The sequence below is a fragment of the Pygocentrus nattereri genome, chromosome 13 (genome assembly GCF_015220715.1).
Source record: "Pygocentrus nattereri isolate fPygNat1 chromosome 13, fPygNat1.pri, whole genome shotgun sequence".
Lineage (NCBI taxonomy): Eukaryota > Metazoa > Chordata > Actinopteri > Characiformes > Serrasalmidae > Pygocentrus > Pygocentrus nattereri.
In genome coordinates this window covers 5,369,027-5,391,863 of record NC_051223.1, presented here as the reverse complement: position 1 = coordinate 5,391,863, position 22,837 = coordinate 5,369,027, and the positions used below count along the sequence as shown (strand labels likewise).

The following is a 22,837-nucleotide window of genomic DNA, read 5'->3' as shown; positions in this document are numbered from 1 at the left end:
AGTTCCTAAGGTGTTGTTAGCATACTTGTATGATCTTGACATAAATGTCAAAAACATTTGGCTACAAAGTGTATGCTGACTATGAGGTAGAGATATAAGCCTTATACATTATAGAATTGACTATAATACTAATAACTTTCAACATGTAGAACACTGCCCCATGGGAAAAAAAAACTGATATGATACAATGATACTACCTCCATCACTGTTCACAGATGGTATTTGTAGAATAAGTAGTCCTTCTACAATCCTGTTTCCAAAAACCTTGGGATGCTGTGCAAAATGTAAACAAAAACAAAATGCAACAATGTGAAAATCATTTAAAACCTATATTTAATTGAAAATATTACAAAAACAACACATCAAATGCTGAAACTGAGAAATGTTATTGTTTTTTTTTTAAATATATGCCCATTTTTAATTTGATAACAAAAAACTTTCCAAAAAATTTGGGACAGGGGCAACAAAAAGCTGCAAAAGGCTTGTAATGCTAAAAAAACCCTGGTGGCAGGTCAGTAACAATAATTGGGTATTAAAAAAGCTTTCCAGAGAGTCTTTGAGACATTAAGATGAGGAGCGGTTCACCACTGTACAAGCAACTAGTTCAACAATTCAAGAATGACATTTCTCAACTTAAAAATAGCAGAGAAATTTTGCTTTCATCATCTACAGTACACATTAACATTAAAAGATTCAGAGAATCTGGAGAAATCTCTGTATGCAAGGGACAAGGCCAAAATTCAGTATTTGCTGGCCCTTAGGTGGCACTGCATCAAAAACATACATGATTCTGCAGAGGAAATCACTGCCTGGGCTCAGAAACAATTCTGAAAAACACTGTCTATGAATACAGTTCATCAAATGCAAATGCAAGTTAAAACACTAAAAAGTAAAAAAGAAACCAAATATAAGCAGGATCCAGAAATGCTGCCACCTTCTCTGGGCCTGAGCTCATTTAAAATGGCCTGAGGCAAAGTAAAAAAGTGTCCTGTGGTCTGATAAATCAACATTTGAAATTGTTTTTGGAAATCATAGACATTGTGTCCCCTGGGCTAAAGACATCTCAGCTTGTTATCAGTGCACAGTTCATAGTATGGGTGACATGCACATCTGTGAAGACACTATTAATGCTGAACAATATATACATGTTTTGACAACACCTGCTGTCATCTTATGTTGGCAAAACATACATATATGTTTTGCCAACATAAGCTGAGCCTTTTTCAGGGAAAACCTTGCTTATTTCAGCACGACAATGCCAAGCCACATTCTGCTTGTATTACAGTACTGCTCTGTATTAAAAGCATCTGGGTGGTTAACTGGCCTGCCTGCAGTCTAGACCTGTCACCCACTGAAAACATTTGGCACATTATAAAATAAAAAAAATGTGACAAAGGAGACCCTGAATTGTTGAGCAGTTGAAATCCTATATCGAACAAGAATGGGAAAACATTTCATTTTCACAATTACAGCACTGTCTGTAGGTGATGACCAAAGAGGTGATGAAGCTCCGTGGTAAACAGGCCCCCGTACCAACTTTTTTGAAACTTGTTGTTAGCATCAAATTTAAAATGGGCATATGTTTTTCAAAAGTTTGATATGTTGTCTTTGTAGTATTTTCCTTTAAATATATGGTTTACATGATTTTGATTTTTATTTACATTCTGCACAGCATCCCAACTTTTTTGGAAATGGGATTGTATTTCACTGATGGTAATTTGCACATCCTTGGTTTTAAATTTTGACAGTGAAAAGATACTGGAGTTGTGTTTATCTTTTGTATTAGTAGGAAAATTAATTAAAACAGTGCATTTTTAAATAACTTATTCATCTTTATGTCTGGACTGCGTCCATTCCTCAGGCAATCCTGCACAGCTATTCTGGTCCATGCATTAGTAACATCGAGACTAGACTACTGTAATTCTATTCTTTTCGGCTTACCTCAGAAACACTTACATAAACTCCAGTTAGTTCAAAATTCAGCAGCTAGGATCATCTCCAGGTCGTCTGTAACCGAACATATCACCCCTGTCCTTAAAGAGCTCCACTGGCTCCCTGTCAACTACCGGATCCAGTATAAAATCTTACTAACTACATTCAAAGCTCTACATGGACTTGCTCCCTCTTATATTTCTGATCTCCTTAAGACATACAGTCCTGCTCGCACCCTCCGATCCTCGTCAGCTGGCCAGCTCACTCTCCTTCCAGTCCGCTTGTCCACCGTGGGAGCTAGAGCTTTCAGCCACTCTGCCCCGTCTCTCTGGAACACCCTTCCTACCCAAATTCGCAATATTGATTGTCTAACTACCTTCAAATCTCGGCTTAAAACCCATCTATTCACACTTGCATACTCCTGATTCCTCATCTTCACTTTTCTCTGTTTGTCTTGTTTCTCGTCTGGTTGAAAGTATTTGAATGTATGTTGATTTGTTTATCTGTTTATTTGTTTTTTGTTTTTTATCCTCTTTTATACTCTACCATTCTTCTTTTAACCATTGTAAGGTGTCCTTGAGTGCTTTGAAAGGCGCCATTACTAAATAAAATGTATTATTATTATTATTATTATTTAAGCAATAGAACACGAGAGGGAGTGTGTTAGCGTGAAATAGCATCACGGCTGTGATTTGGTCGCCGTCGATCATCACAGTCGTGATGTTATTCGCAATAACACACAACCTCAAGTGTTCTATTGCTTTTATACAACAGTTACATAAATATAGTAAGAAATAAATAAACTGGGCCGTGAACGCGGCGTTTAATGTTTTAATGTTCAGTTCCTTCCTCCAGTTTATAGCTCCTTAACATGCAGCTTGTTGCCACGTCAGAGTAACGAGCTCCGCCCACTCACTGCACAGCTGGCAGATCGTTCTCTAGCTCCACACAGACCGACTGTCGGTTTGGGAATTTAGTGTCGTCTCTTCTTCAGACTCTGACCAAATCGGCTGTCGGTCGAATGTGATCTTAAAAGTGTCCGTTTTCTGTTTGTGGCAAAGAAAGAAGTAAAAATGTTCAAATGTCTTGAGCGTCTCCTACAACCGTCAACGTTGTTGCTTAGCAACGGCGTCTCAGCAGAGTGATACACTGTTTGTGAAAAAACTGTGCTGTTATTTTGCTTCTTGAATGCTTCTTGAACCAATGAGCTTGCATGGCCAGAACTAACTGTAGTATAATGTTAGTTAGCAAATGCATAAAACAAAAAGCTACATTTAACAGCTGATAGCTACATAAGTGTTATTTGAAAATGTAGTAATTCATAATCCAAATAACTGATTATTTGTGTGAGTAATCGAAATATTCGACTATCAGATTAGTCGTTTGTTGCAGCCATACAGCCAAGAGAATAATGAAACCTAATTTATTCCCATACAGCATCACAACTGCCTGTGTTCTATCCCTTTGGCTTGGGGGCAGGAGACACGTCTAACGGTCCCTCTGATGATGGAAGCTCATCTGCTATAGGCCTACAGAGTCTGTTCTCCTTCTTTGGGCGAACATACTCTCGGCTATTTGTGAGTGGTTCTAATCATCACTAAAGCTAAACTGTGTATGGAAATCTAATTTCTACAAATATAACCATCATTGTGATCAGTGAATATTCAGCGTGTCTATGAAAATGCCTGCTTTTCTTTCCACTTGCAGGTCAACAACAATGGATACTTGACATTTGATCAAGCGATGTCTAGCTGGGTGCCTGTGCGGTTCGTTGCTAACATTGGAAGAGATATCATCGCTCCACTCTGGACTGACATTGATAACCGTGCAAATGGTGTGATCTCATATAATCAGTACAGTAACGGCAGCGTACTCTCACAGGCCACACGGGACATAAACCAGTACTTTCCAGGAGTGAACTTCACTGCCTCTTGGGTCTTTGTTGCAACATGGGATAAAGTGGCGTACTACAGCTACTCAGGCACGGTAAGATATGACATTGTCTGACTGGTGGAGATAAAGGGACATGGTGGAACAGGAAAACAAGGATGCACTAACTTCAGTTTCCAAGTCCTGTGCGAATCCAACAATGGATATCACAGAGTATCACAGCTCTTCCCTCTGGGATCAATAAAGGATTCTGATTCTGATTCTGATGATTCTGAAAATCATGTTCAACACTGATCCAACAGCACTCGCTGACGGCTAAAGATCTAGTGTCAGCGCTGATGTTGATTTAATGTTGAAACAATGTTTACTGATTCAGTGCAGTGCTGATTCAATACTGTGGCATGAGTCACAGGAGTGCGTTCTGCCCTCTCCACACTCGAGGTTCTCTCCCTTGCATCATCGCCGAGGTTCATCACCGCTGGGTGTCTGGGTCCCGCCTTCCTTCCGGCTCTTGTGGCCATCATTTTCGGGGCCCGGGGGCGGGTGCATGACACATATACTAAATTCAGATCAGTATTTACAAAATATAACACACCTTACATTCTTTGGAATTTATCAAGCACTTTTATTCCAAGAACCTTTATTCCACATGGCAGTGTTTCTTGGATGGGGATCAAAGCTACAAGTTTCTGTATGCAGACTGTTTGCGTCACTCACTGCACCATCCTTGTTGATGAGCAACAAAAAAACGACGAGCTATCGTCTCTGACTTTACATCTACAAGGTGGACTGACAAGGTAGGAGTGTCTAATAGAGTGGACAGTGAATGGACACAGTGTTTAAAAACTCCAGCAGCACTGCTGTGTCTGATCCACTCTTACCAGTACAACACACACCACCATGTCAGTGTTACTGCAGTGCTGAGAATGATCCACCACCCAAATAATACCTCCTCTGTGAGGGTCCATGGGGGTCCTGATCACTGAAGAACAGGGTAAAAGGGGGCTAACAAAGTATCAGAGAAACAGATGGACTACAGTCTGTAACTGTAGAACTACAAAGTGCAGCTATACAGTAAGTGGAGCTGATAAAATGGACAGTGAGTGTAGAAACAAGGAGGTGGTCAGTAAATGTGAAAAAGCATATTTTACTTTTAATGACAAGTCAGTGGAACCAGACTTTTATCTAAGTCGTTTTGAGATGTTTCTTTTGGTCCATTCATCATGAAATTTATTTATATATACATAGTATCCAAGGCAAGCTTTTGAAATGGCAGTAGTATGTGGACAAATGTTGGCTTGTTGAAATAGCACACTGGAGTGTGCTTTCAGAAAAGGTAGGGCCGCTGGTTGCAGGACCTCGTTGGGCTGTCAAAGCACCTGTAATGAAGACCAAAGGTGATCTGGCATTGTACGAAATTGAGCCCCACACCATGACACCAGCCCTTCTGGACGTGTAACGTGAGACAACAAACCATTCATCTTTGCGCTGACCACGGTGCCTCCACACACGGATTCGTCTCCACCAAGACAAAAGTGGGACTGACCCGCTGCCATTCTGAGTCACTCCATGACAGTCTGGCTTGACACCATTGCAGTCTTTGGTGATGCTGATGTGGTGCTGAGGGCAGTCATCAGAACAGTCTCCATGGATGCAGTCCTGCATTGTGCAGCCCTCTGCTAATGGTGCTGGCTCATGGATGTCTCATGGAGGGCATCGCTGCTCGCTTAATGTCAGCAATCATGGCTGTTGGGTCTCTCCATGCCTGTCGAACAATCCATTGGTTCGCCCTTTCTGTGGTTTGTGTAGGTCTCACAGGTCTTTCATATTGCTGGTGCATGCCTTCTTCTATCCACTGCTACCAACAGCATGGTATGGTAATATCCACACAACCTGTATGCCACGCAATACATCAATAAGTCCATCCCGCTTCCCGGAGCCCTATGATACGACCCCTCTCAGACTCTTCCAGCTGCTCAAGTTGCTTTTGAACTCTTCGCCGAGGCATATTTTGCTTGCAAAGGATGCTACCAATACAAGAGCATGAGTCAGAATGGAAAGCACGTGCAATGGGATGAATATATAGTCAATCAGGTACATCTATAAGGCCCATCCTTGCTTACATGCGTGGCAGAGTGTGAATCATTTGCATGTCTCACGATGTCAAACCTTCCCACCAAGTTTCATTCCTGGCGGTTGAGTCCTTCTGGGTGCAACTATTTGGTATATGTGTATATGGCGTATGTATATGGTGTGTATAGTCAATGTCATCGTTTGTCTTTCAGGAAACATCATTTCAAGTGGTTTTGATTTCTGGTGGCAATTTTTCCTTTGTGCTGATGAACTATGGTGACATTGCTCCAACAAACCTCAGAGCAGAGGTAACATGATCTAAACATCACATGTATAATAAAGAATGTGTCTTTATTCTCAATTCTAAACGTTTTGTCTGTTTAGGCTGGATATGACACTAACTTCATAGACTACTTTGTAATTCTGTGGTCAGAAAACAAATTCACCATTCAGAATCTCACGTATCTGAGTAATGTGAACGTCCCAGGCCGCTGGGCCTTCCTGGTAAACCAACCTAGTGACGCAATTACAAGAGGTAATGATGTTTTACTGTAAGAAAATTCATCATAGCAATCATACTTTTTGTTCACCTGAAGGAGATTCCGCTCAGTAAAGGAACGTGTGTAATTGTGATTTGGGTCTTCCAACAGATGACGTTCTTGGAGTGCGACTGAAAGTCCTGACAGGCTCTAACCTAACAGACACCAACAACCAAAAGATCTTTCTACAGCAGGTACGTTAATGCTGTTTCATGATTGCACTCAAATTGTAACAATGTCTAATAGCAGCTCTAATAACTGTCTAATAATGTGCTGTTCCTAAAGAAAGAAATCTCTGATCTTACACCAATTTAATTCAGATTTTGCGTCGATGTGATGAAATATGTCACGAAACCTCAAATTTACTGTAATTAAATTTTTGTATAATTCAGAATTATTAACTTCACATACCGCTCAGCTTGGATATGCGAGGCTGCAAGCTGACATTTTTTGCAAAAAGTTGATGAATTGAATGTCTAGCCAGTGATCTATTCTGGGAATTTGGCAATAACTGCCAGAGGTGTTATAATGCAGACATGTTCATGCTGGATAGTGTATAATATCAGCACGTTCTGGGTGCTACTGTGTTGTCTATCACTGTATAAAAGGTGCATGAAGCTTTTTTTTATAGTGTTAGATATGCGCTGATTTTTATTCACAGCAAAAGTGAAAGCTAATTCAACACAATTTGAGTTAAAATATGCTTATTTTTGTTTATTGCTATTAAACTAGAGTAAAGCAAGACTTATTCATGTATTTTCTTAGTCAAAAAGTTTGTTTGCAAGACAAACTAAAAATCTATAAATTTTGTTCATCTATGAATTTTGTAAGCTCATACATATCAAATGCGTCTTTAAATATGTAATAAATGCCAGAACTGCATTAAGAAACTGCATTAGTAGCAGAGAATAATGCCACAGTTTTGCATCAACATTAAAAAGTTAAGAGAAGTGTGTCGTGAAGGTGAGAGATGTGCTAGATTTGGCTAATACTGGCCAAAATAAGGCCAAACAGGGTGAGCTATGCCGCTATGAAACTTGTTTTAGATTGAGGTACGCACACTGCCACTCTGCATCATCTTTTTTAGCTCATATCTTTCAGCTCTTAAACAGACAGTCTGGGAAGAGGTACTAAACAGATGCCAAGTGTCATAAGTCATTTCATTCAATTTATATGTGCAAAAATAAACTTGGATCTGGCCTTGAATCAGTTCTCCCTGCCACAACATTCTACAACAGCACTCTGCTACACAACACAATTGGCATCTAGTCACAATATGCCCCAATCACCTTCAAGAATTCTTTTTTTTCCTGACAACTGATGGTTTCTACTTTTTTTTTAAATTGAAATATCTAACAGTTCAGTAAAGGGGACATAACAATAGCTTTGTTTTCTTATTAAGTCTTTAACAAACCAGTAACTGGTAATAAACTGGCTGCTCATTACTAGTTTATCAGCAATAACTAGAGTCAACTGGGCTTAAGCATTGACCAAAATGTAACATCAAAATACTTCAGGAAGTTTTCATGACACAAAATGTGCTACTACTGATCTTGTGCACATCTGGTAAGTTGGAATGTGCAAAGTCCTGTCACAAATGTGATCGTCTTTTTCAAGTTTCAATTTAACATTTTATTTGTCACATACATAGTCATAAACAGTACAACTAGCAGTGAAATGCTTGGATAATTGCCCACTCACATAAAGTAATAAGGTAATGGGTCCAATAAAAGAACAATATTGGTCTACAATGCCATGCGTACAATGGACGCTTCTTATTGCTATTGTTGTTGGAAGAAAACCTTGTATCTCCATTTTTGTAGTTTTTCAGTTTTTGACATAATTTGAAAATTACTTGGAAAGATGTCTGGTTCCATTTGACTTTAAAAGTAAAGCATGTTTTTTATTTGTCCTGTAAAAGTTTTTCTTCTGACAACAGAGATATTTTCATTGTGTTTCTAGTGTAAATATATATGTGTATATATATGTTTTTTATTTGTCCTGTAAAGTTTGTCTTCTGACAACAGAGATATTCTCATTGTGTTTCTAGTGTAAAAAAAAAAAAACATATATATATATATATATATATATATATATATATATATATATCGCTGTTGTTGGAACAAAACCTTGTGTCTCCAGTTTGGTCAATTTTCAGTTTTTGACATAATTTGAAAATCCACGTGGGCCTTTATATTGTGTGTAAATTTCATGAAGGTTGGACCAAAATAAATGGGCAAAAATTACTTGGAAAAAAGTCTGGTTCCATTAACTTACATTGAAAGTAATGTATATTTTGGAGATACAAGGTTTTGTTTCGACAGCAGTGAGCTATATATATATATATATATATATATATATATATATATATTGCTGTTTTCGGAACAAAACCTCGTATCTCCAAAATTATTTTTCAGTTTTTTTTATATTTTGGAAGTTAAGAGTATGTTTTTTCCTTCTCATGTAAAGTTACCATTTTGGAGATACAAGGTTTTGATTTTGATGGTTTAAATTTTTGGTCATTTGTTTTGGTCCATCCTTCCTGAAATTCACACAAAATATAAAGGCCAATATTGCTTGTTTAACCATATTATTTGCTAAAAAGTTTACATAAGATTTTGATTTGCTTTTCTGTGCTCAGAAGAGTGACTGCAGTTCTAATTTGACAAGACAAGAGCAATTAACGCTTGCATGGCATAAAAATACTAACAGCCTAATGAACAAACATATAAAGACTGAATTAACAACCTAAAGACACTCCTAAACAGTTGAACTACAACCTTCAAATCGATGGCAATGTATTGAGACATTTTTACACCCCAACTCTTACTTATCAAATGCATAACTGGAGGAAAAACTCCACTGATTTTTAAAAAATTCAACATATTAAAATGCATGAGATGTAAACAAAGTCATTCAGAGTGGTCTGGTGTCAAATGCTCCAGAGAAACTTCTACCAAGTTAGAATCGTTCACAGCGGTGGTGATGGGAACCAGACATCCACCTCTAAAAGCTCATCACAGAAAGTTATTCAAAGTGGTTAGATATATGCTGCCTGACATCTCAGACATGATGAAGTGATGAAGTATTGATCTAAAATGTATTTTGATCAACTGATTTTAATCAGACCCCAAAGAAAACTTATTTTGTCAGATTTATGACTATTTTACCATCTTCAACGTTCCATATAAAAACTCAGGAGACACGTGTAGGTTCACTGGTGGTTTTGGATAGTAAACAAAATGACTGTGTTGTAGACGTCATGACCCCTGGTTCCATTCACCACCACTGTAAAGAAATCAGAGTCTCAATGTCACCTTAAACCACTCTGAATGACTCTGTTTACATCACCATGACTGAAGTTTGAAAAACTCCTTTTAAGATCTCATTCCTGATCCCATTCTCATCTCTTTGTTTTTTCAGTTCCAGGACACGCTGAGGAAGAAAGGTGTGCCAAGCACTGTCAGAATAAAACTGTCACGCGTTCAGAATAAAAGACCATGAGTGGCTGATTCAATGACCAACAAGACAGTGCTCATGGTCATTTGACAGCATGGAACAAATTTTCAAAAAATGTTATTTTCCCAGCTTTCAGGGTTTCTGTTGAACCAACCCTCTACTAGTGAGTTTCAGACAAAAGTTGATCTGTTCAAATTTTACCAGAATTTACATTTAATGCTGCACTATGTAAGATTATTTTAAAACAATAGTGTTACTGTGTTAGGAGATTAAAACTGTGCTAAAATATGATAAGTAATAAATAAGAATTCAGTGAGAGGCTTCGGATCGCTCCACGTCACATGCACAGACTGCAAAAGAAGGCCCGGCTTGATATTTAGGTCTCAAATACAAGTTCTCTTTAAATTCTTTTTCAATAAGCTCACAATCGTCATAGACGAAGATCAAGACCCATGTTACAAAATGTGGCTGCAGTTACACATTTCCACCAGAGAGGTCTCCAAACCTCCAAAACTTCCATAGTGCAGCTTTAAAGGCTTAAAATAAGAAACCAGTGAAAAAGGACGATTGTCCTTCACTAGTAATCACTATTATAATAGTCTAACCTGATGATCACACCAGCATACAAATGTGTTGGTTGTACTTTGGGTGGTGGAAAGCTTACTTAGTGATTGCTGATATTATTCCACTCTTACCATTAACTCTCTTCTACACTCTGAAAATGGACTAGACAAGAGGCTTGGGTTAATGCAGGGGTTTCAAGGTACCAGCCAGTTTCATATGGCCCATCATCCTTAAATACAGCCTGCAAATATTTTTATCTGCAGTTAAATGGTTACACCTGTTGGTTAGTGTGTGGTTGGTTAGTGTAGTGGTTAACACCTTTGCCTTCTACGCTGTAGACTGGGGTTCAAGCACCCTACACTATACCAATAAGGGTCCTTGGGCAAGACTCCTAACACCACCTTGGCCTACCTGTGTAAAATGAGCAAATTGTAAGTCTATAAACTATACAATGCTGCAAACAAGACAAATTATTTAATCAGAAACCTGATGCTGCATGGATGCTGCACAGTGAGTGGCCAAGAGTGTAAATTAGCTACCAAATCAGTTTAGCTTCTATTTAAATTCGGACCAGTAGTTTGTTAAATTGGCCCTTTCGGATTCACAGAAAATACTGAGGTCAACAAAGTGTGTCAGAAAGTAAATCATCAAACAAATCCACTGAAAAGGCAGATTTGACCATTTTCCCAACATTGCACTTGCTGGAACTTCACTTTTGTTAAGCAGGTCACAGTAAGAATCTCAACGCTCAATGATACCACAATAAGAGTCTCATATAATTCTGCTGTTAAATGTGTGTTCTTGATGTAACTGAACATAAAATAATACCATGTATTTGCACTACTACTATTATTATTATAATAATAAAAATAATCATTTTAGTTAATATTACCATTATTATTAGATAGATAGATAGATAGATAGATAGATAGATAGATAGATAGATAGATAGATAGATAGATAGATACTTTATTGATCCCGAAGGAAATTTAGGAAATTTAGAAATTTATTATTAACTATTACTTGTAGTAGTAAAAGTAAAGTAAGATGCACTTCAATGAGTGTATATGTTTTGTAGTTGAACCCTTTTGGAGAAGACCTCAGGTCATTTGAGTTTGAGACCCCTACACGAATGACAGAAAATGTAGGTTTTTGTCTGTGACCCACATCCAGCAGCTTTTTAAATGAAGTTTGTTTGGCGTGGTTGTTCTGTAAAAATTCATCTCAAATTCATTTTTCATCAACAGATGGCCTTGCGGTGCCATTTGTCAAGAAAGCCTTTTTGTAATTTTCTTCAAAGACAAAGTTTCTGGGATTTCTTTTCTTTATAGAGTTATTGGGCAGGTATTTAGGGATTCACGTGGGAAAAGTTTACCTTTAAAACACCTTGTGTAAAATGATTTTACAGCAGGAAAATGTTAAAACATGCACATTTCCCAGTTATTAGTTTGTGATGACGAGGAATTATTAATAAACACTGAATAAGATGTGCTTACATGAGTGTAGATGTTATGTAGTTAAAATGTGTTTCTTGTGTCAAAAAAAGCCCAAATGGGGTGGAGCACTGTGAATAAAGTTCAATTAAAATATCTCACTTTTTTGATTCAATTTTTGATTGCAGTCACATGGCAAACCACAGCACAAAAATAAGAGAAAAACTGAGTTTATTAAAACAAGAAATATGTGTATTTAGTAGCTACCAAAACAATGATGATGCCTCCTAAACCAAATGCTTCAGTAGTAATATTTTCGGTAGTGACTGTTTCTGTAATGGCTGTTTCGGTAATGACGATTTACCAGAACTCAAAATCACTAGTCAGTACATGAGTAGCAGATACAGTGTTGGATGGCTGTAAAATCATGACATCTTTCACTGAAACACAAAAACATTTACTTGCAGACAAATTATGGTTCTGTAGTGACAATTCTTAATGTTATGCACTGACTTTTAAATTTTGGGACAGATTTACATCAAAACAAAAGTCTGGCTGTTTTGGAAAAGCAAGGGTGCCTGGTGCCTGGTGCCTGGTGCCTGGTGCCTGCCCCCTGGGCCTCAGTGACAGCTGCAAGAGGCGGCGGGAATGCAGGGCCGAACGCTGAACACCACCGAGGGCTGTGAATGAAGGCGGAAGGAGAACGCCAGCACCTTCATGCCTCTCGTGGCTGTCATCGCTCTCCTGCCCTCTCTCACAGCTGATATCCTGCTCCTACTGTCACTCATCACTCTTAGCAAGCGAGCCTTAGGGTTCTTCCATCAGTGTAACAGATTAAAGAAGTTTGATATTTGGAGCTGCCTGTGAAGAGACTGGCAGTCCTTCAACCACTTTCTTCTTCCTCCTTTACATGCCAAAGCCACCGCCTGAAATTATGGTCATAAAAAACTAAAAGTAGACGTTTTAGTGAAGAAAGCAAACCAGCTTTTTACATCATTACAGTAAAATATATAAGAATGGACTGAGATGTAAGGTGATTGTAACACTTTTTCCCCCAAACAGTAAGGATGCAACTAAATACAGTATTCAGAATGAATGGTCCCACAGTTCCACTTCAACTCTCTTGCTAACCAGACCAAAACATAGACTTATTACTCTCCAAAATAAACTCATAGTTCTAAACTAACTCTCCTGATAACCAGACAAAACACAGCTACATTAATCTCTAACATAATGACATTGTTCTTCAGCAACTGCGCTGTTAAGCAGACCAAAACATAGACTTATATAGACATAGACTCTCCAAAATAAGCTCATAGTTCTATACTAACTGTCCAGCTAACCAGACCAATACAATGCTTTCTTAATCTCCAAAATAATCCAGAACACACCTTTCTTAATCCACAAAATAATCCCAGAGTTCTACATCAACTGTCCTGTCCTGTTAGCCTGACCAAAATGCACCTTCATTAATCTCTGAAAAAGTATCATACAACCCCAACTCCAATGAAGTTGGGATGTTGTGTAAAACACAAATAAAAACAGAATACGATGATTTGCAAATCCTTTTCAACCTGTATTCAACTGAATACACTACAAAGACAAGATATTTCATGTTCAAACGGATAAACTTTATTGTTTTTTGCAAATATTTACTCATTTTGAATTTGATTGCTCTAAAGAAGTTGGTACAGGGGCAACAAAAGCCTGGGAAAGTTGAGGAATGCTCAAAAAACACCTGTTTGGAACATTCCACAGGTGAACAGGTTAGTTGGAAACAGGTGAGTGTCATGATTGGGTATAAAGGGAGCATCCCTGAAAGGCTCAGTTGTTCACAAGCAAGGACGGGGCGAGGTTCACCACTTTGTGAACAACATTGTTGAAAACAATGTTTCTCAATGTGCAATTGCAAGGAATTTAGGAATTTCATCATCTACAGTCCATAATATCATCAAAAGATTCAGAGAATCTGTAGAAATCTCTGCAAGTAAGCGGCAAGGCAGAAAACCAACACTGAATGCCCGTGACCTTCGATCCCTCAGGCGGTACTGCATTAAAAACCAACATCATTCTGTAACGGATATTCCCACATGGGCTCAGGAACACTTCAGAAAACCACTGTCAGTGAACACTTGTCCCTCCATCTACAAGTTAAGACTCTGCCATGCAAAGCGAAAGCCGTATATCAACACCACCCAGAAACACTGCTGGCTTCTCTGGGCCCGAGCTCATCTGAGATGGACTGACGCAAAGTGGAAAAGTGTCCTGTGGTCCACATTTCAGATTGTTTTTGGAAATCATGGACGACGTGTTCTCCAGGCCAAAGAGGAAAAGGACTGAACGTGTTGCAGGCATCAAATTCAAAATGAGTGAATATTTGCAAAAAACAATAAAGTTTATCCATTTGAACATTAAATATCTCGTCTTTGTAGTGTATTCAATTGAATATAGCTTGAAAAGGATTTGCAAATCATCATATTCTGTTTTTATTTATGTTTTACACAACGTCCCAACTTCATTGGAATTGGGGTTGTAGATCTGTCCTAACTGTCCTGCTTATCAGACCAAAAAACACAAGTTCAGTCTCAGAAGCTGGTTGCACTCTCTTTGCTTTGCATGCAAGCTGCATAAGAAGAGTACAGGACAACCGCAGTGAGTCGTAGTAAAAGAAAGACAGAGAAACAGAAAGCATTTCATGAAGAAAAGTAGAAATAATTCAAAGAGGATTCTGCAACCATGAGGCTCGGTGATGCTAACATGGCGAACGCTATCACAAAATCTCAAACGCTCGAGCAAGCAACAGACACGAATGTCATCATCACCGAGATAAGATAACTTTGAAAAGAAACAGAGCATGTTTCAGACGTGGGCACTGACAAACAAGGGCAGAACTGGACAGCATGGCTGCTTTCCCACCTCATGCATGGAGATAGATGGAAGCTGGATGCAAAGCACTGGAAAATGCCCAAGGGATAATTAGAGACTGTGTGGAGTCAAAGAGGACTAGAGGAAGAAGATACTGTCAAGTGGGAAGAAAAGTTTTGAAACTGCCATAAAACATTTCTTTGAAACTTGAACAAGCACACCACTCACCTTGGCAAAAACCGAGAGATGTGGATACCGATCCGAGATTGATTGTAGTTGTAGATGTAGATGAAGTTCCATAGCTTCCAGACCACATAGTACATTCTGAAGAAAGCATGGCAAAAAAAGCACTTGACAGGTAAAGGCAACAGAATCTCCATGGACCATGACTTTTTGCACCAGCACTGCAGAAGCAAAGATACAGATACGCAGACATTAAAAGGCATTAAAAACATTACGTTCCAAACTCTGTATCTGGCCATTTTGTAAGTGCATGGTGAAACAAAGCCTTCAATTCTGCTTGGGGAGCCATTGAGGGTCTGCAAGGCCTGGGTATTACTGAAAAGCTGTCTGAGGATGAGTGGCTTGAAAGGGTTCTTCGTGTCTTGTGATGGGCTACCCTGTTTACAAGAAACAAGTGTGCTCAACTGGAAAGCAGGATCATCCAAGATACGTAGTGTTGTATTGCTGAGGCAGACCGAGAGCGTCACTATAGCAAGACTGAAGCTCAGCTTGAAAGACTTTCTTTCTACTTTCTACTTGAGGCTTTTTTACATTGTTTCAGACAGACTTGCAAACTCTGTATCAATTTTCAATTACTTGACATCAAACATGCAGTCAGCTTCACTGTTAGAAGCACTAAAGGAAGCAGCCAGATAAGGGTGCAATGATTATTTGACTTGGGCAACTAAAATTGACGACCAAATTAGTTGGCAACTAATTTAGTAGTCGATTAGTTGGTGACGCATAGGCACCTTTCTTGCGCTCACTAGGAACATTACCGCTCACTGGAGAGTTAACAACAGCGCGACGGCAGCCTCAAGAACAGAATCCTCAAAAGTGTGGGAGCATTTCACACTAAACTCAAAAAAAAGGATGTCAGCTGTGCCATTTGTAAAGCCGACCTTAGCTGGCGCAGGGGAACTTTCTCCATGCAGGAGCGTCTGAAGAGGGAACACGTCGGCTCAGCGGATGAAGATTCAGCTCGGTAAGATACACTGTGTCCCAAAACGCATACCAGCTCACCAAATAGTGTGTTAAAATAGCACGTATACCATTAGAAGGGCACTCATTAGTGTAGTGTGTGAAGTACAGTGAGCTAGTTAGCTAAGCTAAGGCTAATGTTAAATTCCCAGTTTCTTGTTTTGAGCTGAGCTGTAACGTCTATTTCGAAGTGCACGTTCTCTGGTATCGTTAATGGAGCTGAAACAGAAAAGTAAATAACTATTATTCACTGCGACCCTGTTCACTTTCCAGATAACGCTGAGTTACAGTTCTGAACAGTCCATTGTTGTTTCATCGTCGAGGCCACTGGTGCGGTCAAACTTGGCGAATACAGGAGAGCAAATCCAAACAGTTTTCTGTTTTCCGCGAACGTTTAGCTCCACTTGCTAATAGTTCTAGACGAACACATGGGGCAGCTGTGGTTACCATTGAAATTAAGCATTTACATAAAATCATTCAAATTTAACTGTTCATGGAGAACAAATTTACTACAAACCTTCGCCACTTTTCCCTCCGCTCCTTCAGAACTCGTCTCCTCTGCAGCGGAATATCTGCTCTCAGAGGAGATCAGGCCTCTCGCAGGAGCACGGCGAGGTGCTGACTTCCCTCCATTTCACTAAAGACTGTGACTGTAGAATTTAGTTTCAGCAAAGTGTCGACGGAGAGCAGAGCAGAGATCACAGACTGCAGTCAACATGTCAATTTAGAATGATTTTTTGACTAAAGGAAAACTGATTTAGTTTTAGATTTTAGTGCTGCTACTTGGTACATCCTCGGTTATAAATGTGGACAGGAAAAATGTATTGGAGTTTTATTTTTTTATCTTTTGCATTAGCAGGAAAGTCTTGAATGTTCCTCAAAAGCAGAAAATTCTTGAACGTTGTTCGTCTACTGTCTTCATTGTTAGTTAGCAAATGCATAAAACAACCTTAAGCTAAATTTAAAAGCTAATGGCTACACAAGTTTTTTGGTAACATAGTGATTCATAATCTGAATAATCGATTATTCGTTTCAGTAACTGATCGATTATTCATCTATCAAGTTAGCTGTTTGTTGCAGCCCTACAGCCACAGACATTGAGATATTCAGGGACATCAACCAGAGACATTAAAAATGAAGAGACAGGTCACTGGCTGGAAAATGAATGAGAAAGCCTGCCCTTCAAGAAAAAAGAGCCAGTCAGCTTGCTGGTTAAACTGCAAGCTTGACAAGCCTCCTTAGTTGTAGAGATCTGGACAAGTGCAGTAGCCAGAGCAACCTGAAAAACATGCTTTTGAGCATTAGTTGAGCTCAACACTGTAAACTATTTGAGATTTTTGTCAGATTTTTTATTTTAAACATGTCTTCAAAACAGTCATTTGACCATCAGTTTTGAGTATTTTGGTCTCCCCCCAATTTAAAGAGACCCTCTTCTTGTATGACAGCCAAAATCTTGAAATAACTGCCCAGTGGCATCGCCTAGATGGTCGCTGAAGGAACACACTGCTCTGTACGGGCTTTGATCAAGCACATAGAACATGAGCTTACAATGTTTGCTAGCTAGCTTGCTGTGCTTGTTTTATTGATTTGTACTGTGGACATTAAAAGAGCACTTGAGCACTTCGGGGGTGGGCTTGGACAGGTAATACCCTTGTTTGCGGCAAAAGCCAGTATCAAGTTCAACGGTTTATGCCAAGATGTCTATTCTCAGTACATGATCACGTCTGGTTTGCAAGACTATCCATCAGCATGACAGAAAAAAAAAACCATGACCCAACAAATTCTTTTTCCCCTCAGCAGGGAATTTATGTAGCAACGGATTTTTCAGCCAAGCTGAGTGACCTCTTAGGCCGTGGGAGTAAGGCAAACTTGTACAGCAGGTGTGAGCTTAAGGACTTCCCATTGTTTATTGAAGGGAACCAGCATTGGCATTCATGGAATCCAGACGCTGAAAGAATGCACAATCAGATAAGGATTTTTCATTAACCTTCGTGGACAAATCTGTGCATGTATCAGTTGAAAGGAATGGTGAATCAATGCAGTCAAACCAACCGATACAGTCTCGACAATGTTGAGAACTCACTGGTGCAACTCTAGCTAGGAATGTGTTTATCAGATTATAACATTATACAGATTTTAAATGTTATAATATGTAAATGAAAGTGAAACAGAGGTGCAATCTGTGCAATCTGGTTGCGTTGATGTTTGCAGTAGTAATACAATCAGACCTAATCTTAGATATATCTACAGCATGTTTATGGTAATGTTCTACTGTCATTATAGGAACAGGTACCAGGTTGATTCAAATGAATATGATTTAAGTCGTTTGTTTTATTGTTTTATTTGGAGTCATCAACCATTCAAATGAATAGGCTCCAAAGGTCTTTTGTTGTCAGGGGCACTTTGAACATTAATTTTGGATTCCATATTTACCAGGGCGCCTCAAAAAATCCAGAACTTAAATCCAGCTTTTGGTTCGGGTTCACAGGTAGCGATTGGAGCTTTAATCGAGCCCAAACCCCAAGGCAGCCCAAGATTTTTCTGTCAGATAGCAGCAGTTACCATGTGGTGAGCATTAAATAAACTATAAAAACAGAATACAAAAATAAAACTGTAAAAAATAAAACTTAATCCTATTTTACTACATTTATTTAGGAAACAAAGCTTAACCCTTTAACTGTTGCCCCATTTTTGCCTGAAACGACATACCCAAAGCAAAAGGAGCACTGTTCCCACATACTTTGGGTTACAGTCATGATCTTGGTCTAATTTGAAAGGGAAGACTCTTTTGTTACCAACCATCAGAATAATTGCATGAATCACTAACACAGGACAGAATGAAGGAGTTTATTTCTGCCTGACTAGTTACAATAAGATACCATAGTAGATCACTTTAGGTTCATGGTTATCTATATCATAACCATAGTTACTATAAACCACCACATCATAGTACAAACATGGTTACTATAACACACTATAGCAGTTTATGGTGGATTCCTGCTACAACCATTGTGACTATGAACTACCACAGTAAAACCATGGTTAATTTTTATAAGGGTACTGTTTGCTTATCTTCAAAACATCTTGAAAAACACGTTCATCTACCTTTCTGACAGTAAATAATGTAAGAATATCTGGGCTTAAGGTTATGAATAGGGAAAAGGGAATTCCCCAGTTTTTTTTCATCAACATCACTGCAGGCTGTGTTACACTTTTCCCTGTAGTAGATGATACTGTGATAGTAAAACTAGACAGTAACAAGAGCTAAATCTGGACAGCGGAAAGAGCTCAATCTGGACAGCGGAAAGAGCTCAATCTAGACAGCAGCAAGAGTTCAATCTAGACAGCGGAAAGAGCTCAATCTAGACAGCGGAAAGAGCTCAATCTAGACAGCGGAACGAGCTCAATCTAGACAGCGGAACGAGCTCAATCTAGACAGCAGCAAGAGCTCAATCTAGACAGCGGAAAGAGCTCGATCTAGACAGTAGCAAGAGCTCAGTCTAGACAGGGGAAAGAGCTCAATCGAGACAGGGGAAAGAGCTCAATCTAGACAGGGGAAAGAGCTCAATCTAGACAGCAGAAAGAGCTCAATCTAGACAACGGAAAGAGCTCAATCTAGACAACGGAAAGAGCTCAATCTAGACAGGGGAAAGAGCTCAATCTAGACAGGGGAAAGAGCTCAATCTAGACAGGGGAAAGAGCTCAATCTAGACAGGGGAAAGAGTTCAATCTAGATGGCGGAAAGACCTCAATCTAGACAGGGGAAAGAGCTCAATCTGGACAGGGGAAAGAGCTCAATCTGGACAGGGGAAAGAGCTCAATCTGGACAGCGGAAAGAGCTCAATCTAGACAGCGGAAAGAGCTCAATCTAGACAGGGGAAAGAGCTCAATCTGGACAGGGGAAAGAGCTCAATCTAGACAGCGGAACGAGCTCAATCTAGACAGGGGAAAGAGCTCAATCTAGACAGCGGAAAGGGCTCGATCTAGACAGTAGCAAGAGCTCAATCTAGACAGGGGAAAGAGCTCAATCTAGACGGCGGAAAGAGCTCAATCTAGATGGCGGAAAGACCTCAATCTGGACAGGGGAAAGAGCTCAATCTGGACAGGGGAAAGAGCTCAATCTGGACAGCGGAAAGAGCTCAATCTGGACAGCGGAAAGAGCTCAATCTAGACAGCGGAAAGAGCTCAATCTAGACAGCGGAAAGAGCTCAATCTGGACAGGGGAAAGAGCTCAATCTAGACAGCGGAACGAGCTCAATCTAGACAGGGGAAAGAGCTCGATCTAGACAGCGGAAAGGGCTCGATCTAGACAGTAGCAAGAGCTCAATCTAGACAGGGGAAAGAGCTCAATCTAGACGGCGGAAAGAGCTCAATCTAGATGGCGGAAAGACCTCAATCTGGACAGGGGAAAGAGCTCAATCTGGACAGGGGAAAGAGCTCAATCTGGACAGCGGAAAGAGCTCAATCTAGACAGCGGAAAGAGCTCAATCTAGACAGCGGAAAGAGCTCAATCTGGACAGGGGAAAGAGCTCAATCTAGACAGGGGAAAGAGCTCAATCTAGACAGGGGAAAGAGCTCAATCTAGACAGCGGAACGAGCTCAATCTAGACAGGGGAAAGAGCTCAATCTAGACAGCGGAAAGAGCTCAATCTAGACAGCAGCAAGAGCTCAATCTAGACAGGGGAAAGAGCTCAATCTAGACAGGGGAAAGAGCTCAATCTAGACAGCAGCAAGAGCTCAATCTAGACAACGGAAAGAGCTCAATCTAGACAGGGGAAAGAGCTCAATCTAGACAGCAGCAAGAGCTCAATCTAGACAGGGGAAAGAGCTCAATCTAGACAGGGGAAAGAGCTCAATCTAGACAGCAGCAAGAGCTCAATCTAGACAACGGAAAGAGCTCAATCTAGACAGGGGAAAGAGCTCAATCTAGACAGGGGAAAGAGCTCAATCTAGACAGGGGAAAGAGCTCAATCTAGACAGCAGCAAGAGCTCAATCTAGACAGCGGAAAGAGCTCAATCTAGACAGGGGAAAGAGCTCAAACTAGACAGCAGCAAGAGCTCAATCTAGACAGGGGAAAGAGCTCAATCTAGACAGGGGAAAGATCTCAATCTAGACAGGGGAAAGAGCTCAATCTAGACAGCAGCAAGAGCTCAATCTAGACAGGGGAAAAATCTCAATCTAGACAGCAGCAAGAGCTCAATCTAGACAGGGGAAAGAGCTCAATCTAGACAGCAGCAAGAGCTCAGTCTAGACAGGGGAACGAGCTCAATCTAGACAGCGGAACGAGCTCAATCTAGACAGGGGAAAGAGCTCAATCTAGACAGCGGAACGAGCTCAATCTAGACAGGGGAAAGAGCTCAATCTAGACAGGGGAAAGAGCTCAATCTAGACAGCAGCAAGAGCTCAATCTAGACAGGGGAAAGAGCTCAATCTAGACAGCAGCAAGAGCTCAATCTAGACAGCGGAAAGAGCTCAATCTAGACAGGGGAAAGATCTCAATCTAGACAGCAGCAAGAGCTCAATCTAGACAGGGGAAAGAGCTCAATCTAGACAGGGGAAAGAGCTCAATCTAGACAGGGGAAAGAGCTCAATCTAAACAGCAGCAAGAGCTCAATCTAGACAGGGGAAAAATCTCAATCTAGACAGCAGCAAGAGCTCAATCTAGACAGGGGAAAGAGCTCAATCTAGACAGCAGCAAGAGCTCAGTCTAGACAGGGGAAAGAGCTCAATCTAGACAGCGGAACGAGCTCAATCTAGACAGCGGAACGAGCTCAATCTAGACAGGGGAAAGAGCTCAATCTAGACAGCGGAACGAGCTCAATCTAGACAGGGGAAAGAGCTCAATCTAGACAGGGGAAAGAGCTCAATCTAGACAGCAGCAAGAGCTCAATCTAGACAGGGGAAAGAGCTCAATCTAGACAGCAGCAAGAGCTCAATCTAGACAGCGGAAAGAGCTCAATCTAGACAGGGGAAAGATCTCAATCTAGACAGCGGAAAGAGCTCAATCTAGACAGCGGAAAGAGCTCAATCTAGACAGGGGAAAGAGCTCAATCTAGACAGCGGAAAGAGCTCAATCTAGACAGCGGAAAGAGCTCAATCTAGACAGGGGAAAGAGCTCAATCTAGACAGGGGAAAGATCTCAATCTAGACAGCAGCAAGAGCTCAATCTAGACAGGGGAAAGAGCTCAATCTAGACAGGGGAAAGATCTCAATCTAGACAGGGGAAAGAGCTCAATCTAGACAGCAGCAAGAGCTCAATCTAGACAGGGGAAAAATCTCAATCTAGACAGCAGCAAGAGCTCAATCTAGACAGGGGAAAGAGCTCAATCTAGACAGCAGCAAGAGCTCAGTCTAGACAGGGGAAAGAGCTCAATCTAGACAGCGGAACGAGCTCAATCTAGACAGCGGAACGAGCTCAATCTAGACAGGGGAAAGAGCTCAATCTAGACAGGGGAAAGAGCTCAATCTAGACAGCGGAACGAGCTCAATCTAGACAGGGGAAAGAGCTCAATCTAGACAGGGGAAAGAGCTCAATCTAGACAGCAGCAAGAGCTCAATCTAGACAGGGGAAAGAGCTCAATCTAGACAGCAGCAAGAGCTCAATCTAGACAGCGGAAAGAGCTCAATCTAGACAGGGGAAAGATCTCAATCTAGACAGCGGAAAGAGCTCAATCTAGACAGCGGAAAGAGCTCAATCTAGACAGCGGAAAGAGCTCAATCTAGACAGCGGAAAGAGCTCAATCTAGACAGCAGCAAGAGCTCAATCTAGACAGGGGAAAGAGCTCAATCTAGACAGCAGCAAGAGCTCAATCTAGACAGCGGAAAGAGCTCAATCTAGACAGGGGAAAGATCTCAATCTAGACAGCGGAAAGAGCTCA

General features: G+C 40.3%; 1 protein-coding gene across 1 annotated transcript in view; it reads left to right on the top strand.

Moving 5' to 3' along the window:
* Positions 1–11,292, top strand: part of LOC108435030 — a 46,843-nt gene extending 35,551 nt beyond the window's left edge. The window contains exons 29-34 of the mRNA XM_037544269.1: positions 3,370–3,509; positions 3,640–3,918; positions 6,108–6,203; positions 6,280–6,430; positions 6,546–6,628; positions 9,858–11,292. Coding sequence (XP_037400166.1) covers positions 3,370–3,509; positions 3,640–3,918; positions 6,108–6,203; positions 6,280–6,430; positions 6,546–6,628; positions 9,858–9,938 — 830 coding nt within the window. The 3' untranslated portion in view covers positions 9,939–11,292. The remainder of the gene's footprint in view (positions 1–3,369; positions 3,510–3,639; positions 3,919–6,107; positions 6,204–6,279; positions 6,431–6,545; positions 6,629–9,857) is intronic.
* The last annotated feature ends 11,545 nt before the right edge of the window (positions 11,293–22,837 follow it).